Source organism: Etheostoma cragini, chromosome 3, assembly GCF_013103735.1.
Source record: "Etheostoma cragini isolate CJK2018 chromosome 3, CSU_Ecrag_1.0, whole genome shotgun sequence".
Classification (NCBI taxonomy): Eukaryota; Metazoa; Chordata; class Actinopteri; order Perciformes; family Percidae; genus Etheostoma; species Etheostoma cragini.
Genome location: NC_048409.1, coordinates 10,023,471 through 10,033,745, shown reverse-complemented (window position 1 = coordinate 10,033,745; position 10,275 = coordinate 10,023,471). Strand labels below are relative to the sequence as shown.

The 10,275-nt window shown below is 40.8% G+C and overlaps 1 protein-coding gene across 1 annotated transcript; it reads right to left on the bottom strand.

Annotated features, from left to right (window-relative positions):
- Positions 1-281: 281 nt before the first annotated feature.
- LOC117942151 (extracellular calcium-sensing receptor-like) lies at positions 282-6,234 on the bottom strand. The gene is made up of 8 exons (XM_034867479.1): positions 6,191-6,234; positions 5,489-5,783; positions 5,106-5,395; positions 4,555-4,850; positions 3,840-4,042; positions 3,486-3,707; positions 3,034-3,157; positions 282-1,186 (listed from the first exon to the last, which is right to left on the bottom strand). The coding sequence occupies exons 1-8, from the start codon at positions 6,217-6,219 to the stop codon at positions 282-284; spliced, it is 2,364 nt and encodes a 787-aa protein (XP_034723370.1). The 5' UTR covers positions 6,220-6,234.
- Positions 6,235-10,275: the final 4,041 nt, after the last annotated feature.

Here is a 10,275-nt window from a genome sequence, read left to right as displayed (position 1 = left end):
TTCAATTGCATTTTAGCCATAGAGACATATTACTCAAATAGCAATGCTTTTAAAAAATGTACAGAAAGACGTCATGACGCATTTTATGAATTTTGATTTTATTTAGTCACTTTGTTTTATATTTCTTAGTGGATGATGAAAAAGATTTGTAAAGTACAACTAAGGACATTCACAAAAGGAAATTAGGTAAATATTTATAATTGTAAATATTACATGGATTTGCACAAGATATGCTTTAGACTGTACGTTGCCATCTTAACTATTTTCAAACTTCAGATGTCTTAGGATGAATTTTTGTTCATTACATGTTTCTTGGTGTTCTTCTCTGGTTTAAACAATATGATGAAACACTTTGGAACAAATATACACAGTATTAGTCCAAAACTGGAGGCCAGAATGGCAAATATCTCCACAGCCACAGTAAATTTCCCAGGAGAGCTGAGATATGCAGGGATAAAGGTGATCCAGACTGCACAGAATATAAGCATGCTGAAGGTGATGAGCTTGGCTTCATTAAAATTATCAGGTAATTTCCGAGCTAGGACAGCTAACACAAAGCAAAAGACAGCCAGTAGACCTATGTACCCGAGCACAGCCCAGAACCCAACAGCTGAGCCTAATGCACACTCCAGGATGATTCTCTTTTTGTATATGGTTAAATTTTTCATTGGAAAAGGGGGACTAAGACCCAACCAAATAGTACATATTAAAACTTGAAGAAACGTGAAAGACACTACAGTCATTCTTTGTTGTGGAGGACCAAACCATTTCATGATATTATTACCTGGGAGTGTTGCTCTAAAGGCCATTAACACTACTATTGTTTTTCCAAGAACACAAGACATACAGAGGACGAAGGTTATCCCAAACGCTGTGTGGCGTAGCATGCAGGACCACTCAGAGGGTGCTCCAATGAAAGTTAATGAACATAAGAAACATAGAGTCAGGGAGAATAGCAGCAGGAAGCTCAGCTCAGAGTTGTTGGCCCTGACAATCGGGGATGTCCTGTGACAATAGAACACAGCTGCTGTCACAATGGCCAGACAGGCACCACCAACTGAGAATGCAGCCAGGACGATTCCCAGGACCTCGTTGTAGGAAAGAAATTCTACAGGCTTGGGGAGACAAGTGTCTCTCTCTGCATTGGGCCAAAACTCCTTGGGGCAAGGCAAACAATCAGGAGAATCTGGAAAAATGAAATAAAAAGTGCTTTTAGGAGTTAATGTAGCCTACTGTAATTCATCAAATAAAAGCCAGGGCCTTTATTTACCTGAACCGCAGAACGTACCCAGGTTTTATTTGAAGCAGGCTTCTATTAGTGGAAGGCCTTAATTTTCTAATTCCATCTGTTTGATAAGTATATTTGTTTTAAATAAATCACTTTAAATAAAAAGCCGTAGCGTTCCAGTTTACAGAGATCATTCATTTTTTAAGAAACATTTGGGATGAGCCGAGTACCCGGCTGAAACAAGTATCCGGTACGGATATAGAACTTTTGCCGAGTACAAGTATTATACGAGTAATACGAGGCACTATTTGTACTCGGATTGAATAAAACTCTCAGCTGACCGCGCAGCGTTCTGTGATAGTCACAGCGCCCCCCCCTCCCTACACACACACGCTCGGCTCATTCACACACACAGAACACGGAGAACAGCGCTCTCTCTCTCTCTCTCTCTCTCTCTTTCACTCTCTTAGTCAATCAGGTCCGCGGGTCTGTTCCATTAACGTTTAGGGTTTCTTCAGCTTCAGTTTGTTTTTAACTTCCGTTTGTAGTACTATCATAGTAACCAGTAGGTTTCTGGTAAACGTGGGGTTTCAGACATGCTGCTTGGTTTCAATGTGACTCCTGTTGCGTCTGCCTTCGGAGATATATATATCTTTTTTAACCGTCAGCTGGCTTCATTAAAGTCAATGCAGATCTCTCTCTTTCTCTTTCGCTCTCTGTGTTTCTCTCTTACTCACACAAACACAAACACTCACACATACCTGGTGCGGAAAAAAAAAGAACCAAAAACAAAAATCACACTGATCATAAAAAAATTAAAAGTTAAAAAGAGAAAGTTATATTAAGTATGAAAACTCTTGTTCATTACATTTTACTTCATAATTGCAACCGCATGTGTTGTATTCATTGTTGCAAAACTTGTTGTGTATATAGTTCGTTTTTTTACCATGACAACACCATTGATCTGAAGCTTGATGCTGTCATGTAAATAGTTTTCTAATCAGCTATAAATATGACAATTTCTGATCAACTCATATCAATAGCATGCTTGATAATGCTGTACTCGCTCATCCCTAGCAAAAACATCCCCATATTCAACAACAGCCAGAAGGGCAACGGAGCAAACTGGGTAAGAAATAATCAAACCACCACTGTGTCAGTTTAAACCCTTTAAATGTACCAGGTATTTATAAAGGTACTAATGTATAGCTGGTAGATTACGATAAGAGCATAGAGTAGTTACACCAGTATCTGATTAATGTCATAGACGGTAGCTAGCTAGCGTAGTTTCTAGCTCCAGGCTAACTTGTTTCCTCCCACCTCCAGCTAGGTAGCTGTGCTCTGCTCCTGTTGGCTAATCTCGTCAATTCATCCTTCTGTTTCTTCCAGTCTCGGATTCTCCTGGGGTCAATGTTGAAATTGGCCATCTGTTGGCACCTGTACGTTACTGCACACTACACCTGTCTGCTAACACACACAGCCCCACTGACTAAAAGACCGGTAGGACAATACTTTACATGACTACCATAATCCCAAAAACAAAAGGTTTGTTGTTATTGTTGAATCTGTTAAATCAAATTGGTAGAAATGTAAATTAAAATTAACTTGATTGCACATTATATGAAAGGCATATAGGAGATTATCTACACAAAATTTCCCCCAGCCTTTATTTGTCCGTATTGACCACGCCCCCGGCCACTATCGGAGGCCCGTCGTTCAATTTACTACCAGTCTTTATTTGAGGAATTAGGGTATATTTGATTTTGTACAGTACATTGGCTATGGATTAGGAGAAAATCAAATACCTGTAGCATTGCTAATCTCTCCCTCAGGACACGGTATACAATCATAGCAGCAGATGGGTTTTCCTTTCTGAAGCACTTTACGAGTTCCTGGAGGACAGGTGTCAGAGCACACTGACACAGGAACCTGGCACATAGAGAGAAACAAACTCATGCATATTCAGTTGTGTTCTTAAACTCTGATTATTAAAGGATGGGTTCTAATTTGTACCAAGTCTGTCTTAAAACAATAACCCTATGTCAATATGTCTGAACTGGATAAATCAAGTGAATATCTTCCAAAGTGACATTGTTTAGACAGTCTTTTTTTAAAGAAAATATAAAGGGGGACTCTCAAAATTACGGTAACTTTGGAATTTCTTTACAGCCAATATGGAATCAACAAACATGGACTAAAAACACATTCAAGATCGCCAAATTTTAATATGTTACATTATTGCTTTTGTGCTCCTTACCTGTGTGCCACCATCCACCCAGGTGATGTTCCTGTTGACGTGGAACTTCTGGCCCACCGGCAGTGATGCATCGTAGTGCCCTACCGTCACCAACTTAATTCTGCCACTTTTACTTTTTTGCCAGTTAACCAGTTCGTATCTGGCCACAGGATCCCCATTGGCATCAAATGACACATCATAACCATTTAGGGAAAAATGGACATTCTTCAGCTGAGTAAGAACCTTTCAAATAAGATAAAGAAAAACAGTGTGGGAAAGCAATTACATAATGTTGAATAAAATGAATACCTCATTTCAGAGAAGGTACATTACAGCAAGAAAAGTTATCAGGGTTTTTCCTTATGTTCAACTGACCTCTTTGGATTCTATCCTGGTGAATTTGTCACACTGAGTTGTAGAATGTGTTTCCTGACACACTGCTTTATGAATAGCATGAGCTATTGCATAAACAGCCTTGTATACCATGTTAGTGATCCGGAGCTGAGATGTGTCAGTGTACGGGCTCTGGAGCGTCCTTATGTCTTCTGTTCCGTCACAAACTCTCTCATCTGCTGCACCTGACACACAGAGACATAATTATCATTCTTTCCTCCATTTATTATTATTATTATTTAATTTGGACTTTTCTTAACCTGCAAAACATGGCTTGCAGAAACTCATACTGTATCTATATTTTTGTAATTTATCCATTAAAAATGCTAATTTCACGTTATATTTCAAAGCATTGTTTTGCGGACATTTCTTTTTCTATTTATTTTTATTGCTTTGTTTCAGTTTGTAAGGCTTGTTTGTTTTAGTTATGCATATTGTGTATTATTGTGTTAAGCTCACGTTAACACAAATCAGGCATCAGACAGTTACATTAGTAAAAGGAAAACAATATTCACACCTTTTCCTTGGATGAACTACCTGTTTTGATGTGTTGAAATTAATTATTTTAAATTATTCTCAGCATACAGTATCAGCCTAATTAGATCTATAGACATTAACTGATACAAATTTGTACATACAATATTTAATCTTTATTGAGCTTGGTGGCCTAGAGACTGTCTATATACAACTTTCTCACTTTTTTGTTGCCTGCAGTTGAATGCATCCTCCCAGAACTCAGTAAGCACTGGAGAGGCAGCCACTTTAGATGGAGAGAGATCCAGCAAGAAGTCTCTCAGACCTGGGATATAGGATAGCTCAATTCCAAATCCGATAGCTCCAGAGCAGAAGTTGAACTTCAGCATGTCTGTGTTTGTTACCCAGGCTTCACTGCCTATCCATTGACGAGGTGGAGAAGGCTCAAGCAACAGCTCCTCCAGCAGAAGTCCCAGGTCTCCAGATGCTGCAAATGCCACAACAACTGTAGCTGTCGACCTTGAGAGAAAATATAGTACATTGCATTTGGCCTGTATCACTAAAAAGCTATCAAGATAGTTTATTCAAACATTAGATTTACTTTAGTATTTGGTCTCACTGATAACAATATCAGTAATAAATAATGTTGCGTATGAAAAAAGATAAATTTCCATATTTTGACTAATATAATAAAACAATCTTCCATCTTGTAGTTGCCCAAACAATTGTGCTTTTGTGTGCAGACGTTCAGTGTAGGCACAGGGAACATCAAACCTGCGGATAACATCAGCTACTCTCTGGATCCTGCTATGTGGGTGGGTCCGATAGAAAGATTCAGAGTATTCCACGCAGATCCCCTCTTTGCGTGCAGCGTCCAGAAAAGACGCCATACCATTATTGCCATAGTCCGAATCTGACCAGACAGCACCTATCCAAGTCCAGCCAAAGTGTTTTACCAGCTTGGCCAGCGCTTCAGCCTGGAACTGATCACTAGGCACGGTTCTGAAGAAATTCGGGTACTGCTGCTTATTCGACAGACATGCACAAGTGGCAAAGTAGCTCACCTGAAGGGAAATAATAGTGTAATTACTTTACGGGACAGGCATACAACACTGTTCTGTATTACACAGAGTTTGCCAAACATTCTGAATACTAACTTGAGGGATGTTAAAGGGCCCAGTGATGCGTGACATGCTAATGGATGGCGAGGATCCAGACTCACCAACAACAGCCATCAACAAACCAGATTTTGAGCAGTTGTCACCAGTGTAAAACACCGGGTCCAGGCTATTTGAAAGCTGGAATGCCACATGCACCGCCACGGGCACCGAGGCGCATGAGTCATAGATCTGATAACCGAGTTTGATTCCTGGCAGCAACTCTGTGCTGTTGTTTATTTCCTCGATGGCGAAGATCATTGCACGTGAGAAGCGCAATTCACGGGAGTCAAGGCTGCACACAGACACTCAAGTCACTGTTCAAATTTAGAATTCACTATTTTAACAGAAAATACATATAACGGAAGAAACAAGCACCAGAATCCAAAAAACAGGATTAGATATCAGTTCAACATTTATAATTATCTAAAGTAGTTGTTATTTTTCATCTAGGTTAACAATTACAATTCAGTTGTTAAAGAAACTTATGTTAAAAAATACAAAAATCTATTTTTTCAAATCTAGTGTTTTCTACTGCATATATCATCTACTGATGTGAAAATGTATGTGAAAAAAATACTTGTTTTTTGATTCTATACAAAACCTTTCTAATGCAATTGTATTCACATCATACAAATCTAAAAGTTTAAATCCACACTCAGACTAACATCCTCTTATCCCCCACTTCTCCCTCTTACTAACCTTCCTGTGCATCTTAGTGGATCAGGCATGGTGTTGTAGTTATGCTTCAATGTGTGTATGTAGTGGTGTATGGAGAAAACACCACCAATAATGCAGTCACCATCCATTGCAAATGCAGGTATACGAGTGGTACCCTGGAGCTTACATTTCACAGATGAAGTCTGAGAGCTGACCCCAGCACCAGTCCTATCCTCTGGAAGCACAGCCCTTTGTTTAACATCATCCATAGAATCGTTTAAGGAAACCTCTGAGTTCAGCTCACACAAACCCAGAGACAGGATGAGGCCAATACAGAGAGCAGAGATCTCCATCCCTCAATATCTGGATGGGAATACTGTGTCTTTTCACAGGTTTATATAGATTTTGAGACAGAAGCTTCCCTCCTACTACTGCACATCAGACAAAGGATGCCCTCACCCCTTGGTCTTTGATGGAATATTGTCAAAGCATATTTTGTAGGCTGCACGTAGAATGTCATCTGAATTACGTGTCCATCTATCTTTCAATGTAAAGATTAGATATCCTCAAATAGTTGTCCTACTCTTTCATCTTTTGTCTTGTTTGAGCTATTCTTTACAGTCGAGCCTAACAAATGTGCACCTTTAATGGACTCTGCTGTTTATTTGCATAGTAATTCAGGCGGATAAAGGAACTTGTTGAATATATGGAATCATTTCATAAAAATGAAATTGGGAATATTTAGTTTTATATTTTCAGCCTATTATGAAAGTATATTTGTAAACAAATACATCAACATCTTAATAGGACATTCAGACATGAAGAGGTTATATTCAAAAGTTACTGTCTCTTTAGTACACATTCCCTTTTTCATTTGCTATTATTGTCAAGTCTAAACCGTCCCTGTAACAGTTTATTCCCGTTTTTTTTTCAGGAGTTGCAACACTTGATTACTAGGAGCCAATGCTAGGCCTCTTGAACCAGGCCAGCCTTCTCCAGATACCTAAATAGCCCCCTTGTGTGTCTGACATGTTTATCCTAGGTTCCACGGAAAGTAACCACACCGGCACATTTTTCATCACAAAAGGCCAAACTTTAAACTGATTCAAGCTATTGTATGTTACACAAACAGAAAACTGGCTCGGTTATTAGCAGCTGTAAATTACCCTTCAAGAGATAAACCTTAGTTACCTTAGTTATGTGTGTATAACATCCAGAGATGTTCACATGTTATTTTTTGAAAGTTAGAGTCTTAAGTATTTGAGCTTGAGTCCAAGGTAAGTCTAAAGTCTTTTGCAAGTCTTTTGGTTGACCATGTACACCTTGTTCAATTTAAAGTCTACAAGTCATCCATGGGATCAATTACTCATTGCATTAGTTTTCCCACGCGGCACAGTGTTTGTTCCTGGGGAGATGTATCCATGCGTCCTACAACAGAGTTGTGGCTGTCCCCCGTGGTACCGATCCCATTTCCTTCTCCTGCATGCCTGCTCGACCAGGTTAACTGAATTGGGCAATCAGAAGCTCTCGTTTGAAACCTGGTCTTCTCCTTGGCAGGGTCAATGTCTCTTAGCTGCTCTGACTGCTAATAGATGGTCTCTTGGGATTGAAGGTATGCGAATAGTTTGTCAAAGCAGTTCTGGTGGTTCACAGCGTTGCTCAAGTTAGCAGCGTGGGTCAGCCAGCTTTTCTTCAGGGAACCTTGCAATTTGCTCTTGATAGACTTAATCACTAGTGGGTTCTTTATGGCATCTGCATTGCTCAGTTCATTTAAATCATTGAGGGCTATTCCAACTGCTTGGAATAGTTCTACGATGCTTCTCGGCTGGCTATGACGGACAGGTAGGATAGCGTTTAGCTCCTCTCCTCCAATCTCAATGGCAATAGAGGCTTTGTTCCCGTAGCGGTTCTCCAAGGCTCTGAAGATCTTGTCTGCTGAGGTGTAAGTAGACAGGCGTAGATCTTTAGCCACTCTTTCGTCAAGGCTGTCAAGTAGTTGCTTTACTTCCATGGATCCAGTTGGTTTGCCTTGCTTCTGCAGAACCCTCCATTCTCTCATCCATCTGTAGTACTCACGCTAGTTGCTGGTAAACTTTGGTAAGCTGTGGCTTTAAGCTTTATGGCTGCGACAGGGGCTGCACCGTGAGCTGTGACAGGAACTCTGTTGGTGTCCTCTTTAATTCTTACTGCTCTGATAAGGGCGGCCTACCCCGACACCAGCGTGGGAAAGAGGGTTTTGAGCTCAGTTAGGTGACGATTGAAGCCTTGTGTCTACGCTAGTGGAGCCCAACGGTTCCAGGTCTGGTGCGCTTCTTTGGCTTTGTGGACCAGCCTCTCTACATGGTGGAGCATAAAATCATATGCCTCCAGGGGTGTGTCAGGCTGAGTAGAAGAGACGTTCTGGCACTCTGCCTCTGCAGCTTTTAGAGCGAGGGTGAGTTCACGCTTACCAAATGAGGCCCACAGCGTCTCTTGGATTAGGTGCTTCACTTCTTTTGACCTCTGCTCAGACACTTTCTCCGTCTTCTCAAGGTTGGCTCTCTGCTGGTTGTCCAACTCAGGTGCGTCCTCTGCATCAGTCTCTTTGCACTGCGCAATGTAAACAGCCTTGATCTCCTCTCCATATGGGTTCTCATTATATTGTTGGTAAGTCGGGAAAAAAGTCTCTTTACTGTTGTTCTCTCTGTTTTCAGCTCGTCAAGTGACTTGGAGTCTGCAATGTTGCTTTCTTGACTGTTGGATGGACAGGTAGATGGCAGGTATCTGGTTTCCTCCAGGCCCCCAGGTGGAGTCTTCCCCCTCCTTGTGATGGGCTTTTGTGGAGTCTTCACTGGTCAAGGCCGGTTTCCCACTGGCCAGGCCGATTTTCACTGTCAACTGTTTCTTTTAACTGTGAGGTGTCCACACTTGAAGGACCAGACTTCAGATTTCACTCACCAGAAGAGAACTTCTAAGCCAAGTCTCTGGCCTGAACAATCCACTCGGCCTTGTGACTCCCGTCAAGCAAAAGGTTGCCATCTTTGTCAGGAGAGCTTTCCAAGAAGCCAAAGTAAAGTACTGCATATATGACACATGGGACGTGGCCTTGTCTGGTGGTCTGTGAGAAGACACCATAAAGATATTAGAAGAATATACTGACCTGAGCCAACAGCGCGATGATGTATCTTTGCTGGAGCGGCAGCCATGGTGTTGTTTTGAGACTGGTCGAAGCCAAAGCCAATCTGGTATTTGTTACAGTACTTGCCAGAAGTCGCTTGAAGACGGCACACGATCCAGCTAAAGTAGAGTCCAAAAGACCACCAGCAAGAGCAGCAGTACGACAGTTAGTTGACGTAGAGCGCTTCAGCAGAGAGACCACGAGACCACAAAAAGTGGGAGGCAGTACCATCATCAGGTGTCCTTACAGTCAACGAGAGACAAGACGTGTTGTGAGACCTTGCCTAAAAGCAAAAGAGGGCGTCAACTTCCCAAGCACCACAACGGACTGGCTAGTTGTCTACAGAGACCAAACAAGTGGACTATTAGTTTATAGATAGTCAGTAGATCCTGGTACAAACTTTTTCGGTGCAAAACCCGTCCTGAAAGAGATGAACACTTACCTGACTCAACAGAATAAAGAGTTAGGGATGAGCGAGTACAGCATTATCTGTATCTGTATCTGTTTACCACATGAATTATCTGTATCCGGATCCGTACTCAGACTGGGCGGGGCCTAAACCGGAAGTGGTCAAATTTAAACCGGAAGTGGGTCGGGCTCTCTTGAAATGTGCGGGGCTTTATGTGCGTATGTTATTTAAGCATGCAATTGAAATGAGTTGATCAAAAATTGTTATATTAATTGCTGATTTGAAAACTATTTACATGACAGCATCAAGCTTCAGATCAATGCTGTTTTCATGGTAACAAACAAACAGATGTATGTGTATATACAGAAGGTTTTGCAACAATGAATACAACACATGCCGTTGCAATTATGAAGTAAAATGTAATGGACAAGAGTTTTCATACTCAATATAACTTTCTTTTTTTAACTTTTTATTTTTTATTATCATTGTGATTTATTTTTTTTTTTTGGTTCTTTTTTTTATTTTATTTTTCCACACCAGGTATATGAGTGTGTGTGTGTG

Bases quoted from the DNA above. Each gene is read 5' to 3' on its own strand.
- LOC117942151 (XM_034867479.1), bottom strand. From the start codon at position 6,219: ATGCCTGATCCACTAAGATGCACAGGAAG. The intron at 5,784-6,190 runs GTTAGTAAGAGG...GTCTGTGTGCAG, and splicing joins CCACTAAGATGCACAGGAAG to CCTTGACTCCCGTGAATTGC. The intron at 5,396-5,488 runs GTTAGTATTCAG...ATTTCCCTTCAG, and splicing joins GGCCCTTTAACATCCCTCAA to GTGAGCTACTTTGCCACTTG.